The following is a 17,307-nucleotide window of genomic DNA, read 5'->3' as shown; positions in this document are numbered from 1 at the left end:
CAGAAATTAAACATAGCAAAAAACCTGAACTTCTGGTAATCCGTTTACAAAGGCAAATTGAACACATTAACTACTAGTCTGGACAACTGTAGATTTTTAAAAAAAAAAACACCAACAAACCCCTTGCAAAGCAGAACTTCCTAGACTTTGCAAAATGTGTGATAGTGTTGGTGTTGTGTTACTTTTACAACTCATTGAATTAATTGGGTGGAGTTGGGGGCATGGGGAAAGCGAACTGCGGGGCGCTCTGTAGGGAGGGGGCAGCAGATAAAGGAGGCTGCTCCCAGACAAGGGATGTGTCCTGGCTTGCTGATCGGTCAGGTTTTTTTCTACTGACAGCTCAGTGGAAGCATCTGTTGGATAAATTGTGAAGTGATTGCCAGTCTTCCCGAGAAGTCTGCTTCAATTCTGGCGCTCTCAAAAGGCATCGCTAAGGAGACTTGAGCACTGTCTGGCTGCTCCTCTCCCCGCAGCCGAACGTGGCAGTACCAATTAAAGGGATTCCTTTTCCAGCGTCACAATTTAAAATGTAGGAAGAAACTAAGGGTAGATCTGCTAATTGTTTCCTACAGACCTGCCAAATCCACTGTGCTATTTGTGCTGCAGCTTTCACATTGCACTTCTTTCCATACATTAAAAAGAAAGGGGTTTTGGACGTTAAAACAATTGCCAGGGCTAGTCCCTCAGCAGCATTCCTTTCACAGTAGGACAGCTGTACACAAAAATATTATTTACAGGCATTTGTAATAAATCAGGCAGTTCTAAATGTGTCAACTCCATCCTGGCCATGGAGGCGAAGAGAGAAGAAAAAGTGCATTCACTCTTCTACCTCGCCGAGAGCTGTTTTTCTAAGGCAGGCCCACGTCTATGTGATGAAGTTCAAAATAGCTAATATTTGCATTTGCATGTCCCGATGCTGCAATAAATATACAAAAGAGATGACATAAAGTCTCATTTTCCCTTTCATTCCGGTGACATCTGACAACAGTGGGGCTCATGAAGCTGCATGTGTCCCCACTGCCCAACTTGGACAGCAGTCTACCTGCAGCCTTTCATACACACTTGTGTTTTTCTAGGCCTGCAGAATGGAAACCTTACATTTTGTATTATTTTTCTGATTTCTTTGCTGTTGAGTTTTGAAGCCACAAGGAAGGAAAAAAAAAACCCAACAAAACATGTTATTGACCAGTCACTTCTGTATCAGTGAGGCGCAGGAAAAATGACCAGACAAGACCAATTTCTTCCAAATGTGGGTCCCCAGAAAAAGTGATAGCTGTGGCTTAAATCTGTGTTTGCTTGAAAACAGAAATACAGTAAATTAGGAGGACCTAACACACCACTAGAAGCAGCTCCAGAAAACTGTAGGTGGGACCACTGTAGTTGAGCTATACCAACTTTAAAATGGAGTCGAAAGCTATGTTTCCCAGCCTATGGCCTTGCCTTTTGATCCAAGCAGCGGAATTATGGCAAGCCAGACTAGGAGTATATTAAAATGAAATACTGCATGGCTGAGAAGCTTCCTTCATACTACTTTTTTCCTTTTGTTTTGTTTAATATTAATGTTGAATATGACTTACTGCATAGGTGATGATCAAAGGCCTCATAGGTAGCCGTATTTTTGTCTGAAAGTTTGGGAAACTAAGGTGCAAAACAGATGCATGTTTTGTCCAAACTAGTGGCAGAATAAACTCCCGGTGGCTTTCCCCCATCACAGTATCATGCACTCTGGATTGTGGTTCCCCCCTTCAAAAAAGCTAAGTGGACTCTGTCACGGGTTACCCAGACGGCCTCTTGGTTGGGCAATGCTTGGCCAATGCATTTTCAGAGCTGGTTTTCATATATGCAGTGCCCCTTCAAAGAGATTTTCTTGCAAAAGTCATTCTTTTGTAGGCTTGGGAGAGGAAAAAAGGATGGAACTAGATATCTTTTTCTTTTGTCTTTTAGATGGTCACCATGTGTGGGAAATGGAAGCCAAAACCGACAAAGAAATGTGCAAGCCAGTAAGTCTGCCTTAAATATTTTAACATCAAGATGAAAAATATATATTGCCTTCTCCAGCACTGTTACTAAAGAGGGATTTCCAAGGCTTTGGCACTGTGTCTCCCCACTGAAACAGAACAAGTACTTAGGCTTCCCCTCCTGGAAATCTTTCTTTAATGGGAGCATGGGGTAAAAAGCCTTCATTGGAAGCTATCCCAAAAGTAGGAGAGACCATTTGGAAAATATTTTTTCATTGTCCGGGATGGGCCAGCCCCGTCTGCTCATCTTCTGTCTTGCTGGGTCAGTTCTTCCCTCTGCTCCCAAAGCAATTTCTGATAATTTTCCTTGGCTTTCGTCTGCCGTGGCAGAAGAAATGTGAGTCCCCTAACAGGAGATCAGCCCCATGGTTGGAGAAGTGTGGGTCCCTCAGCCATGACTATAAGTGGGAAATACGGCCACTGTTCCACCTCTGCAGGAGCATGCAACAGTTTGTTAGCTGCAAACTTGCTGGAGACATGCAGGCAAACAATTTAAAGACCTCAGCTGAATGCAGGCCAAATGCTAAGATGAGCATTCCTTTTTATTCTTTCAAAAAGTGCCAAGGGAGGTTTTGATGTTCATAGCAGATTTCAGTGTGCATTTGTGTAAGCTGATGCCCTAGCAGCTAAGTCATTCCTTAGCCCCATGCTGGAGGATTTGGTTTCTGACAGTGGAAGATCATCTGCACACTCTTCAGCCCTTCTTCCTGCAGCACTAGATGCTCTTGCAAGATCTCCCATTCACAGAAACTACCATGCGTAAAACTTCCTGAGTTGTTATATGAAAAAGCATTTCCCTGTGGAAAACGGAAATATTTGAATAATCATATGCCTGTCCTAATTCTTTCAAAGGAAGTTGTGTTAGGGTGAGATATACTGGGGATGGCCTACCAGCCGAGCGGTTGTGCTTTCTCCCACCGAGTTAGAGACCACGATTTGATTGTGGTCCCAGATTCGTGTCAGAGGTAGGAGGGATAGAGCCTTGTCCATATGCGGTATCATATTTGCTAGCCAAAGGGAGGAGGTGAAGGCTAGTGATTTTGTAAAGACCTGAGCCATGCTAAAATCTTATTTCCCTACTTCTGGAGTCCTTGGCACAGAGGACACTGAGGGTGGTGGGAGGCCATCCCTGCCCATGAAGCCCAGCAGTTCCCCTGTAGAGAATGCGCTCCTCCTTGTGAGCCCAGGCACCTCCTTCTCGGGGTTAACATTTGAATGCTATTGTGCAGCTCAACTGCCTTAATCATGCCTTGACTTTCTGATCTGTTGCTTTTGCAGAATTCGTTGGTCGTTGAGATACCACCTTTCCGCAATCAGAGAATTACCAGCCCTGTTCAGGTCAACTTCTATGTCTGCAACGGAAAGAGAAAGAGAAGCCAGTACCAGCTTTTCACCTATCTTCCTGCCAATGGTAACAAAATATTTCCTTATCTCTACTAGTGAAAATGAAAGATAATGATGATCACTTAGAAAGATACATCGCTCTGATAATTCTTTAGTAACCCGAATAATTTGGAGGCATACCTGGTACCATAAAATGAGAGTGAGAATCAAACCATGAGAGCTGCCTTTCTCTCTGCTGCCCACACAAGAGGCCGTCTCTGCAGATTATTTGCTTTTGTATTGGTGTCAGAGACCTATTGGAACAAGGACTTTTTTCTGCTTTTGGGAGCTGAAGATCCCCAGCAGAAACTCACTTGTGTAGCACAAATTGTGAATGCGCTGAGCTGTCTGCTAAGTTGCTGTCAACCCTCGGTTTGACTTTGTGGCCCCAGAGGGTACACTGCATTTGAATAATACTTCTGAACCCGCACCACAGCATTGTAAGTGTGCTGGGCTCTGAGCTGGAGATAGCATGGGGATTCTCCTTCCAGTCATCCTGCACCTCGTTGTCTCGCACGGGGTGAAAATAGCACTCCAGGCTGATGCCACTCGTGGGTAGCAATGAAAAGCACAGTGTGGGTGGAGATCAGAGTGCTCCATACAAAATGCTTCATGGATAGGAATTGTTCAGAAACAGGTGTGCAATTTATTTTGGAAGCTTATATTGGTGGCTGTGAAGTGACAATAAAGTACTCATGCTAGCTGAATTCCAAACAGGCTTGTATGAAGATTTTATTAGCAAGTAAATTTGGATTTATTTTTGGTTTTTATTTGAAATGGCTCTTTTTCTGAGAACACTTTTTTGGGGAAAGTAGGAAAAAAGGGTAGTTGTTTTGTTGTTATTGTCTTGGAAGGAAGGGGAATTAGAAAAATTATTAGGTTCATGCTTTTTTGTAGACTTCCCGAGTGAAAATAGTCCTTCTGAGGGAAATTCCCACAAAGCAATACTTGAGTCATGTCACATGACTTGAAGAGACCTGCCAATTTTTTGCAGGTGAAATCCCATAAAATACACATTTGGAATTTCATCTAGTTAGCTTGCATGCACTCCAGACTTTTATCAGGACTTTAATTTAAAATAAAAGTACAGGAAACCTGACATGGGCAACTGACTGCTTATTGCATATGTGCTGTGTAGCTATGCTTCACTGAATCAGCCTACTTATGCAAACTTCATCCCCAGTGGGTATGTCTGTGTATATTTAAAGACTGTTCATCTCTCAAATTGGAAAGAAAAAGAGTTGTTATTCTTTTGCACAACACTTTTCAGCAATGAAAATATGTTGTAGAGGGCAACAGATATTGCCTTGCCACGCAAGTTACCCTTGTAATTATTTCAAATACATGCCTGTTGTTAACTGCTATTTATTAAGCAGCATCTTTCCTCTCCAGGCTTTATACAGGCCATTTTTTACCATTTTATATTTAACCATGGGAATAGTATTCACTGCTGCAAATGGTTTATGCTATGACCATTCTGAGTTTGAAAATTTGATGTTTCATTTGAAGTGAAGTGATGGGAATAGCTACCTTGTGACAAGCAACAGAACCAGCCTAGGCTTTATTCTGCAAAGACATCTTTAATTATGGTAATTGTTGAAAACATTGGGAATCTTGTTTAGTCTGCTGTACTGTTTTAAATTCCTGTGAAATCTTATTGTTTCAATGTAGGGAAGCCTGAAATTAAAAATGTAACACCAGAGGAGGGGAAAGGGAAGCAAGTATTGAATAGGGAATATGCCTTCCCCCATTCCTGTTTGGTTCTCCACTCACGTTCTCTTAATATACATGTATATGTGCATATAGGTAATTGAAAAACGTCTTATGTTCTTTGCAAACTCTCTCATAACAGTAGTAAGACCAAATGTGCTTCTGCAATCATCAGAATTAGTAGTAAAGTATGTTTTTATTATGCCTGTGTTGTAGCTGTAAGGTTTTGCCCTTACGTTGCTGGTGGTTGTTTCCATTGTGCCTGTCAGAAATGGACATGATCACCTTGACTACGCATTCAGAGACTATGCACAATGACTGAATCAGTCATGTATGCTGCTGTATTTCTAGGAGTCATTTTAGGATGTTCTTTATTTCATATCAGTCACAACATTCTTTTAATGTTTCAAGATATTGTGGAGTACCAAAGTTTAGCTCATGAATTAAAAAACGGTTGAGTCAACAACCACTGTGTGATCAGTATAAAAAAAAAAATGTAAAGGAGATAGCACTGTTTCGGTCCAGGTAACAGTTTGTCTCTTGTTTACACAAATCCCACAAATATAGAAGGTGTAGGGTTTTGACAAACAAATATTAGAGTGGTCATCAGTGTAAGATGTGGTTTTACACAAATCAGATGGTATCCTGTAAGCTGCTGCTTCTGTGTTTTAGGACTAGTCAAAATGCTATCACCTCAGTGCCTACCATAGTTTTGCAGGTATTTCTGCATGAGGGATCCTTTAAAAGCAGCGTGACACACATTAGACAGGTATATTACAGCTCAGCAGGACTGTGCCAAAACAAAATACTATGTATGTACTAAAGCCTAAATATTGTGTGAGCCTGCCAGCCATGCTCTTGGGGTGGGTGTGGGCACGCACAGATGGTGCAACCAGCAGGAGAGCCATAGGCTCGCTGTGCAGTTCCCACCCCCTGACCGCAGAGCAATAGGTTTTTTTTTTTCCTGTAGCTCCTGTTTGTCCTCATTCCCTAGGGGAAAACAGCCAGTGGATCCAGGGACACGTGGCCTCACTCATCCCATCTCCAGTGGATGGTCCTATAGCATCTCCATGGAGTACAGCTCTGTGACATGCAGCCAGCACAAGCTGCCCTCTCCAGCAGAGTGTTACGGTTTCGCCACCATAAGGCTTCTCCCGTGCTGCGGAGATATGGCAGGATTGTACTTTTCCTCTGTGTTAGCTCAAGTGTTTTGCAGAGCAGGGACTTACCTGATGAAGACAAGTTCCTGCCTCAGAAAGAAAAAAAAGTGCTGAAAAATGAAAATCTTAACTGCTCTGTAAGTGAAAAGTTTAAATAACAAAGCAAAACAGAAAGTAAAGGCTTCACAAATGACAGCCAAGATCTGGAAACCAGGCTTGCTTAAGTCTTCGGCTGGGGACAGACTGTAAACCTAAGTACTCGTAATCCACTTTTAATTGAAATTTTGATTTACTGTTCTGCTGAATTTGAGCAATCCCTGAATCCTGTATTAGCCTATATTGTACAGAAATGACTGTAATGTCATTTTTTTTAGTATTGCTTCAATATTATGCATCGCTGAGCAATTGCAATTGTCCTGGAGCTTGCAGGCGGCTGTAGGCTCTTGAGACTCCTCCCCAGACATGCCTGGCACAGAATATAAGTAGTTTCTGTACCATTCTGGCACAGGTGAATTCGCGCAGCGCATGTGGTAAGTACATTTTGCATTTCCACATCCCATCAGAATGTGGGGAGGAAGGCGCAGGTCCGAACACTGCAGTCAGGACTCGGAGCAAAGCACAATGAGCAGACGCTTGGATATTCAGCTTCTAAAGACCCTCCACCGCAGCATCTCTGTGCAGGTGTGCTCTGCAGCGCCGTTATGTGCAGCAGTACATTTTGGAAAACCATTGGTGAACCCTGCATTTGTGAACCCTACCCCCTAGAAAAACGCTTGGGTTTCATTTCTGTTTATATCTGCGTATCATTTTGCTTCTATGAATTTATTATACCATTGGCCCATATATACATTTCAAACAGGAGGAATAGTCTTCTGAAATCACTAGACATAAGCAGTAGCATATAAGATATAAACTAATCTGGAGAGGCTGAAGAAGCACACAGGCAATCAGACATGTATGCTGTGGTTCCAAATCCTGTGCTTTCATCTGCTAAGAAAGCTGAAGTTCTCCAGCTCAGAAGACTTTACACAACACACTGGATGATAAGGGTTAGATCTCTGTTTATTCAGATTTCTTTTAAGTAGGTACATCAAAATAGAGGAAACGTGTTCAAGAACTTATTTTTTGCAGATAGGAGCAAATGCTGTCTATGATTTTGTTATCTACTGAATATTGATATCAAGAATGGTGAACATAGAAGAGTTTTTCTTTGAATTTTATTTAGAGAAGTAGTGATATTTGACTAAGCAAAGACAGGCTAGTTTGTCTAGGAAATATTTAATAAGATGGAAAAAGGAAAGTTGATGTGTTTCGTTTACTGGAATGAAAAGTATGCTTTTGCAAAGAGTTGATGATAAAATATTTCCGGTTTCTGTTTCTGTCAGGCTTCTTAATTGTCAAAGCATTATTAAAAAATCGTTTCACTACTACTAGTATTTATTAAAATGCTGTTGATATGCTGGGCAACTTTTATTTTGAGACACCTTTCGCCACCCATATGGCCATATTTCCAAGTGCACAGCCTTCATTTGTAGAGCCAGCTTTTCTGCAGTTTCTTTGCCTCCCTGCGGGCACCTGCACAAGCCCCCAGAGTGCTGAGCTCCTCTGAAAACCTGGCCATGTAGACAAGTGACTTGGTGAGGATGGAGGTCCTTTGAACCTGAGGTTACAGAGCTGTGCTAAGAGCCTGCCTGTGGTGACTAGATGTGCCTTAGTATTGTTTACAGCCTGGCAGCGCAAAAGGTGGTCCTGTGCGAACCTCATGAAGTTCAACAAGACCAAGTGCAAGGTCCTGCACATGGGTCGGGCCAGTCCCAAACACAGATATAGGCTGGGCAGAGAATGGATTGAGAACAGCCCTGAGGAGAGAGACTTGGGGGTGCTGGTTGACGAGAAGCCTAACATGACCCAGCAACGTGTGCTTGCAGCCCAGAAAGCCAACGGTATCCTGGACTGCAACAAAAGAAGCCTGGCCAGAAGGTTGAGGGAGGTGATTCTCCCCTTCTGCTCTGCTCTCCTGAGCCCCCACCTGGCATACTGTGTCCAACTCTGAGGCCCCCAACGTAAGAAGGACATGGACCTGTTGGAGCAAGTCCAGAGCAAGTCCAGGGTATGAAGATGATCTGAGGGCTGGAGCACCTCTCCTATGAAGACAGGCTTGAGTGTTGGGGTTGTTCAGCCTGGAGAAGAGAAGGCTCCAGGGAGAACTTATAGCAGCTTCCCAGTACCTGAACTGGGGACCTTTTACAAGGGCGTGTAGTGATAGGACAAGGGGTAATGGCTTTAAACTGAAAGAGGGTAGATTTAGATTAGATATAAGGAAGAGATTCTTCACTGTGAGGGTGGTGAGGCACTGGCACAGGTTACCCAGAGAAGCTATGGCTGCCCCATCCCTGGAAGTGTTCAAGGCCAGGTTGGATGGGGCTTTGTGCAGCCTGGTCTAGTGGAAGGTGTCCCTGCCCATGGTGGGGGGGTTGGAACTAGATGATCTTTAAGGCCCCTTCCAACCCAAACCATTCTGTGATTCTGTTTCTATGAAAGTGAAGCTCTTGGTGTGCTACTTAAAAGGGTTAGCGGTGCCCACTGCGCATTTCTGTCAGCAGCCTCCTAACTTCCTGCCTCTGCTCTAAACTTATCTCCTGCCTGCCCTACAGATGAGTACAATCAGCAGTTTTCTAGTGATTGCATTGAGCAGCCGTGCCTCTGTTTCACCTCGGCTCTTCCACCCACAGCTCACTTTCTAAGTAAAAAGGCGACATCAGCCGCCTTAGCAGGAAACAATAAAATGAGGATGCAAAGCATTGCTGCTTTAATGTGACACAGAACACAGCTTTTGCTGATCATCTCCCGATACCTCTCACCTCTTGGGTATTTGTTGAATTTTCATGCTCGAGGCTGGCAAAATTATTAGCCTAGCCATGTCTGCAAAATGGTGGGGGCGGTTGAGGAAGCAGGGCCAAATTCAGTGCCTGGGTTGTGAAAGGATCCTAACCAGCGGCATGTGCAGTATGACTGTGACAGTGCCACGGCAGGCGCCTCGGTGGTGCCTTGCAGCCAGACTGGGGAGCCGGAGGAAGGGGCATGGAAGTCAATAGGAGTGTGTTACACCCAGGACTACATTAGCTCAGTGCCATGCTCCAAGGGCCGTGTGCGAGGGGACTGAGCGTGGCTGAGCCAGGCCTGAAGCCTTGGACCCACTGGAAGTGTTTCCATCCAGCCCAAGGAGCAGCCAGGCTGCCGCAAAGCCTGCGCAGATCAGGGCAGGTCAACAGGGAGGATGGGGGGAGGGTTGGCCCCTGGGTGATTTTTTTATTGTAGGTGAAAATATGAATCACAGTTGCTCATTTTTACACCATGGGCTGTTAGAATTTATTTCATTTTGGCTGCTAGGTGGCTGATTGTTACTTTTGACATTTAAAAGAGTACCAAAAAGCAGGCGAGATTTTGTCGGAGTCCTGTCTCCAGGACTCTTAAAGGATCCCCTCAAAGGATCACAAAATCCATCATTGCTGGGCACATCAGCCCCTTGGCTCCCTTTCAGCAGCCGCGTGAGGTCTGCGACTGAGCAGAGGAGATATGCATTGCACTCATCAACATTATGCCCTCAGGGGCTTTTGCTGCCAGTTGCTGGGTCCCCAGCAGAGCTGCCCACACTTCCTCCAGGTGACATCCCATGTTGGCCAGAGCCTAGCCAGCCACATCTGACCTGCAGATGCAGTCATCTTGATCTTTAGAGGCAAAACCCTGCCTCACTGTGCCATACTCCATCTTCATCTGGAAGGCCAAGGAGGAGCATTACCTGTGTGATGTCCCTGCGACACACTGGGTGGACGAGCGCTATATAGAAGCCACTGGCTGCGTCTGAGCAGCAGGCTCCATTGCAGCAGCAGTGATCACCCACAATAGTTAACTTCCAGTGCATAAAGTTGGCTTTGGCAGTACCTTCCTTTTCAAATATTGCCCTTCAGATGACAAAAACCAGACAGTAGTTTGGGTCACCAAACCTCTCTGCATAAGCATTTCGAGGACTCCCTCCCTTACTTCCCAGTGATTTCATATGCATATGTTAGCAAGCGTGGGGCTTTAGGATCTTCCAATTAGCTTAAAAGCCAAAAGGTAAAACTCGTGTGAGGGAGAACGGGGTTTAGAATTACATGGGCTGGATTACAGGAGATGCTTATTTTTGTTCTCCTCAAGTGGCTGATCACCATAATTAATCTAGCCCAGTGAATGATCCTAAAGAGGATGTGGTGGTCGTGGCTGCTGGAGGTGAAATGCATGGGCAAGGATGTGTTTTGCTGGCTGTGCAAGGGACTGCATCCATCTCTGAAGAAAAAAGACCATGTCAGAGCCAAGATGGCTGAGGTCAGCCAGGTCCAAACCCCTCTCCAGAAAGGGCAGATCTGGGGGTAGACTGGCGCAGTGAGGATGCCCTCCTGCCAGCCTATCCCTTCAGAGCTTCCCGTAGGACTGCCAGGGATGAGGAGCGTCGGGCTGCCCCCATGCTGCTGCCTTCCAGGACCCCTGCCCACAGCCCCTGCTTTCCTATTCTCCTTCCCTTGTTGGGAGAGCAGGAGTAATGTCACCATTGGAGGTGTAATGTTGTGCCACATCGTCAAAAAAGACCTCACCCCAGTGAATTTTCACATCTGACAGAAATGGCATAGAAGGCCTCGGCCAGTGCAGCCTGGGTGTTGTGCACAGTTACACCTCCAGCTCAAGGCAGTGGTGGAGCTGGGTGCTACACCATGGGAGCAGCAGTAGAGCAGCCCAAGCAGGCATACCACAGGACTTGATTTATCCTTTTCAACATTGTAGGGTATAATAAGGTGTTATGATAGAAAATTAATTGTGCCTTTTGAGAATTTTCCCCTTTTCTTTTGAAAGCAAGCTAATGCTTATCTTCTGTACTAACACAGCCCAAATGCCCTCCACCTACCTTCCACACCTCCCCACCCGATTTAATGGTGTATGCACCAAGCTACCATATATAATCTTCTGTCTCATAAATATGCGTTGAATAACCTAATAGTTTAACAGCTGTTGAAAAGCATTTAGTAAATGAGTTAGCTGGAAAGCACTTTCTAATCAGATAATGGCACTGTCCGAGATTATAGGCTGAGATGTATGCGCAAGGCTTCTATCTACCTGGAGGCTATTCTTGTATAAAACTGTACATATTCATCTGATCCCATAAAAATATATACACATAAACCCAAAGAGGGCAGGCAGGCATGTGTTAGAGGTAGCCCTCCCGACAAGCAGTACCAGTAGCAGTGTACAAGCCAGAGAGGGTGAGTGAGTTCAGACACTTGTGTAGATAAAAGCTGCAATGGCACATGTGTGCTGCCTACAGCTTCTTGATAGCGGGAGGCTCCCTTTGTTTCTGAGTCACTGTGCTCTGGTTTTATTAACTAAAAAGCAAAGGCTTGATAGTAGCTTGACCTTTAAAAAATGTTTTGGTTGAATTGGTGCCTAGGGAAAAATATCCAGTTCATGGACAGCATCTGCAAAGTCCCCTGTAGTGACTGTCTGAGGAGATCCCTGGGGCTGAGTGCCCATCCGTTGTCACTGAGATTGCCACCACTGCAGGTAGGTTGGCAGGGCATTTCAGAAAGTTTTGCTCGGCCACTGCTGCTCTGGCGTTAAAAGACAGGGGGATTATAGTTTCTGCGGGCAGCCAGCCCATTGCCTGTTCCCAACACCAGGCTGCTCCAGAGTCAGAACGAGGGGTGAGGTCCTCACTCCACTCAAGCCTGCTGGATCCAGCCGATGCTGCTGCAGCGGCCAGGATTTTGTCTTTGCGTGAATCCAGAGTGGCTAAGCTGTATATGGAGGTGTGTCCACATCCCTAACCGTGTGTCCAGTCAGCCAGCTGCAGAGCAGTGGCAGGAGCTGGGATGACCTGCACAGCGTATTCTGAAAGAATGTCTGGTTCGTGGTGAAGAAGGTGTGCTACCTGACTCAAAACTGACTGATGGGAGGATTTTGAAGGCACAAGAGGCATTTCAGAGCTCAGCTCGGTAATGAAGATTTAACCACCTAACTCCTCAACTCTCTTTGAAAGTCTCATCCCAAATTCTTACCAATTACACGACATTTAGTCTAGAAGTTGAAGAAATGAGTGTGTGCACAAGATGAAAAAAAGTAGTGTTTTGATTTTCATATGCTAACCAAAATCTGTGTGCCAGTGCCAGGGAGCTACATCATAGTCTGCACCGTGAAAGGTGGCTATTTTGTTTGATAGGTTCAATCAAATTTAAGGGTAAAATAAATATATTCTAGTGCCGTAAATGTCTGCATTGATAATACTACATGGAAATGAAAATTTGTTAGTTTAATGTTAATCAGGATAAACATCTGTTTAATTTATATGATTATATTTTCTCAGTTCACATATTTTAATAGCACCCAAAAAAAAGTTTAAAAATCCATATGGATTGCTAAAGTGTAAAAGCAAACAGACTTGTTAGAATTGTCAAAAAATACATATAATTTATATTTAAGCACTTTCTGACTCCCTTTACTGAATGTGCATGATTTATTATTTTTCTTCAAGGTTTGATATATTAACTTTTTACCTGCTAGAAAGGCCTTTCATTTAAACATGGGCTTGCAGAACTGGCTGAAATATTTCTCCCAGATTCAGACCCATACAGAAGGACCATTGTCTTCCACCCAGTGCCTCAGTATGATGTCATAACCCTGGTCTCTCTGAGTAAGAAGCTTTGATTTATAGCCAGGGCTGCTGCCAATGAGCAGTTCTCAGAACTTTGTATTAAATTAGGTGACATAATGACATGAGTCCGGAGTGTAAGAAGGCATCGTTGAACCACTGAAAACCAATTAGCACAGATTAAGTTGCTTATCAGACTAATTTAGAACTGTGAGCTCTGTCATATTTTAATATTCAAAACTGAGGACTATTTAAAATCATCTGTCAACCGACCTAATGCATTGTGAAGTAACAAGCGTTTAAAAATTCACCATACGAATCAAACTTGCATTCATTTTTTCCTGTTTTATGGCAAGGGTCCGATCCTTCTGCAGAGTAGGGTCTCGTAAAGAAGTAACAATACTTTTGAGTCTGAGTGTATGTAAAAATTGCCTCATCTTTTCTGTTTAAATTTCACAAATTCTGGCTCCACTGCTGCAATTTATTGTTGGCAAATCTCAGTGTATGGCAAATTCAGTGACAATTTTTCATTCTAGCCAGCTGAGAGTCTGCGAGACTGGGTGTTTTCTCAGCACCAAGGAGCAGCTTTGAGGCAGGATGCTTGTTGCCATTTGATATGGCTCTGCTGAATTTAAGAAATAGTTGGTTTTCTGCTAAAAGTCCTTGCAGATTCTGAACAGCTGTAGGGCTTTCCAGTTAATTGCCAGTCCAGGTCTGCTGTGTGACTAGGAGTGTCTCTTTCAGCTGGCAGGTTTTTACCAAGTCATTTAAGATTTGAAATATTTGAGGTAGAAGTTAGTCAGGCTAATACTGTTCTCTGTTAAATGTTAATCCTGAGAAAATTAACTGTCCTCTCTGCGTCACGTTGCATCTCTCTGCGTGAAATACTCACTTGTGCAAGTGAGTGATGGTGGAAATGGGTATGTGTTACGGCACGTAGCTTACTGTGCCTCCACAGGGATGTATCTGGGAATTAAACTCCATTTTCTAGCTCAGGTCTGCAAAGATTTGCAGTTAATCAAGCATGAATCAACAGGTAAGCTGTAACGCTAGTCCACGGCTGGCTATTGATCAGCCCTGGCTGCTCTGGAGGAACCACTGGGTTCTTGCCTAGGAGCGAATGGTGAAGGTGGGCATGTAAGATTTGTGTCCTCAGCTGCTCTAAGTCAGCTGCAGCTGCTTGCCCCAGCTGAGGGTCTCAGCCCCTCAAAAGTCAGCGAGACAGTGGGTAGGGTGTGTAAGGAACTGATAGCCTTATTACATGCAAGTATTTTTTTAATGTTTCTGAGTAACACAATACATACTGTGATGGTAAGTGGGTAGCCAGTGAGTAACAGGTACAGGCTGTTTCTGCATTGGTTTTGGAAGGTGTGCCTTGAAATACCCACAGCTCCTGCCTTGGGCTCTCTGCAGTCGTTTGCAAAGTGGAAGTACACAGTTGCCCTTTTAAAGAAAGGATGTAAGGTGATGTACACTGACTTTTGACACAGAGTATTTGCAGAATGACCAGGAGGTCAGACCCACAGCTCATTTGAGTTGAGTTTGGAAATACAGATATTGGCAAAGATTTTTGGCCTTTGTTACTCCATTTGGTGAAGTTATATAGGCTGGGGAGAAGCAGATACAGGATAGAGTGTCATAAATAAGCTGTTAACTGGTGCAGTGTAGCAATTTGTGTTACATCTGTCCTCCACAAGTCAAGTAATATAGTTATTCATGTAAAATACAAAAGTTGAGGTTAGCCAGAAAGGGAAGTGTTAAGGTCTTACATTTCTGCTGACATGCTCAGCTTTCCAGGTCTGATTCCAGATGATCTGGGTCAGTAGTAATGGTCTCTTCAGGGGAAAAAAAAAAAAATCCTACAGCACTTCCTTCTCCAAACAGGTACCCTATGAAGACATTTACACTTTTTTAAAGGGGAGTGAGTGCCTGCCATCCCAGCCTGGTAAGATCCATACGCTCACTCTGCACAGTGTTAAATGGCTATACAAATGGCAAAGCACTGAAAAGTCAGATACAAATCATTTCACCATGTCAGCATTAATATTTTTTCTGTCTTTCAATGTGATACCTACTGTAGGGATGAGATTAGCATACAAAATATATGATACTTAGCAAGGAGAGACTTTTGTACTGTGTTGAAGAAACACATTAAGAAACGTAATGGAGACAATTCAGTTGAATAAGTTCAGACACCTCTAAGCCTAAGTGCAGGTAGAACCTGTCCATTTAAAGACAATTTGTTTCCCATTACATGAAAGAACTGATGCTCAGGAGTATCAGTTCAGAGCAATACAAGGGGACAATGTAAACAGACGTCAAATAAATGGAGGTCCTCCTCCTTGTTTCCCTTTATGGCTACTAACCTGCTATCAGCAAACAAGCTATTGTGACTTACCCTGACTGGTCCTGTAATTAACACCATTCTCTATTTTCCCTCTGAACTCTGAATTTATGGGCAGCCAAGAGTGTCCTTGGTTGCTGTCACAATCTCCAGGAGAGTTTTTGGACTAACAGGTCTGGAATAGAATCCCTTCTGCCCATTAGTCCTTTGCCCAGTGCAGAGTAGGACTTACTGGTTATCCTGTGTTTGTTGCGGCAGGTGTGTTTCAGTGTAGCAACATATGAAAACAGATTCCCATTGTTCATGCCCACTAATCAGGCCTCCAAATAGACCCCATGGAATTGCTTTTATAAAGAAAAAATTCAAAGTGAAGTGACAAAAAAGTGCCTGGTAAACCAAGTAGCAAAGATGTGGCATAGAGCTACAATGAAAAATCAGCCTCAGATCAGGAGGCTGCCTTCTTTAAAGCCTCCAGCCTGCCTGCCACCAGGGCTATAACCCTTCCCTAGGTTATAACAAGTCAGACAACTCCAGGGTTTATTGGAGTTGAATTGCCAGTGGTTGAGCTTGGAATTATTTAGCACAGGTGTTTCTATAACAGTGATATATTGGGAAAATTCAGTGTTCAACAACCATCATATTTCCAGCTGTGCTGTGGTTAGTGCTAGTACAGTGAACCTAATATAAAACATGTGAGAATATTTGCTAGCTCAGGAACTTGTTAAAGGTATTTTCTTACAATATCTGAGCTGCTATGTTTATCTAGGTGCGTTTCTTTGGTCTTGCATTTTCATAAAGGGTGTGATATTGGTTTTATAAAGCTGTCATTGAACCTGGAATCTGCTTCTCTGCAACCAAGTGCATTAGTAGCCCTGCTAGCCAGTGCACAGTAACGAGCAGGTGAAAATAAGATTATGAGGAATCCAATGACAGTCCGTTATCCTTAGCACATTCGTCTTGAGCAGCACCTGTGCATCTGTTACACATATAGACATGTTTTTACTAGGGGTACTAGAAATCTTGAAACAAGTGTTGCAAGCATCTGTATGTAAAAGAACATAAAAGGAGCAAAGTTAACAAGAGGCTAGGGGACTGTAAAACAAGGGTAGTGAAGTGCCTTCACCAGCAGCAAAATTTGTGAGTGTTAAAAGAGGTTTTATATGTACACATGCACACACGTGCATTTTTAGGGCTTCAAAAGACTCATACACAAACATAGTAAGTGGCTGGAGAATGTATAAGGGTGTTTGTAAAACACATGCAAATAAAAATAGTCAGAGACACTAACCCAACATGCACGTGCTCTGAGCTGAGTTGTGCAGAGATGTTTCATTAATAACTTTTTGCCAGAACAGGTCAGTTATTCCAATATTCTGAAAGATATTCTCTGGCATCACTGTAAATTTCCAACAGCACCTTCAAGCAATGGCTGTTCCTGTGAATCTCTTTTGGGGAAAGAAGATAAATATCACTGTGGATCCATACTCAACTGTTGTATTCATTAGAGTTGCATCTGGCTAGAAAAAAAGACATCTACAGATTAGCTTGGCCCTGTTATTTATAATTTTCCTGATAGAGAAAGTGGGTATCATCTACCTATGCACTGCACCTACTGTAGAAGAAGCAGCAAAGGCACCCCTCTCTGATTCGAGAGAGAAAGTCAATGTGAAAAAGACACTCTGATTTGAGGACAGACCTCTTCTCTAATTTGAGAAAGCAGCTCTGCATTTGTCATGACTGAGTTGGTGCTCATAGACAGTCATTCTGTCCATGTACTGGTGGTATCTAGAGACATGGCTTGACATCTCAATTAGAGCCTCTTGGGACAACGGGTAGAGCAAGCAGAGGTCTAGAATAGGGGTCAGTTTTTCTTGGTAGTCAGAGACTGAGTTAACCTTTGTTAGGAGCTGGCATTAGCAGTTTGGATCCAACTTAGAATCAGTGAGAGTTGGATGCAACTTACTGACTATTTTACACCCATTGGCTGGTTAGTAAGTTTAAACACAATCATGTAAA

At 43.6% G+C, this 17,307-nt stretch overlaps 1 protein-coding gene across 6 annotated transcripts in view; it reads left to right on the top strand.

Moving 5' to 3' along the window:
• Positions 1 to 17,307, top strand: part of NFATC1 (nuclear factor of activated T cells 1) — a 117,734-nt gene that overhangs the window by 66,215 nt on the left and 34,212 nt on the right. For 4 of the 6 annotated variants that reach the window (XR_012659037.1, XM_075083867.1, XM_075083870.1 and 1 more), the window contains exons 7-8: positions 1,945 to 2,000; positions 3,297 to 3,429. Coding sequence is in view for 5 of the 6 variants with exons in the window: in XM_075083867.1 (XP_074939968.1) it covers positions 1,945 to 2,000; positions 3,297 to 3,429 (189 nt within the window). In the remaining variant the exon portion in view is untranslated. Of the gene's footprint in view, positions 1 to 1,944; positions 2,001 to 3,296; positions 3,430 to 6,081; positions 7,651 to 17,307 lie in introns of those variants that run through there. The other 2 variants (XM_075083872.1, XM_075083871.1) reach the window with 2 other exon arrangements.

This window comes from Phalacrocorax aristotelis, chromosome 2 (assembly GCF_949628215.1).
Source record: "Phalacrocorax aristotelis chromosome 2, bGulAri2.1, whole genome shotgun sequence".
Classification (NCBI taxonomy): Eukaryota; Metazoa; Chordata; class Aves; order Suliformes; family Phalacrocoracidae; genus Phalacrocorax; species Phalacrocorax aristotelis.
The sequence above is the reverse complement of the archived record's forward strand: the minus strand, read 5'-3'. Positions and strand labels throughout refer to the sequence as shown.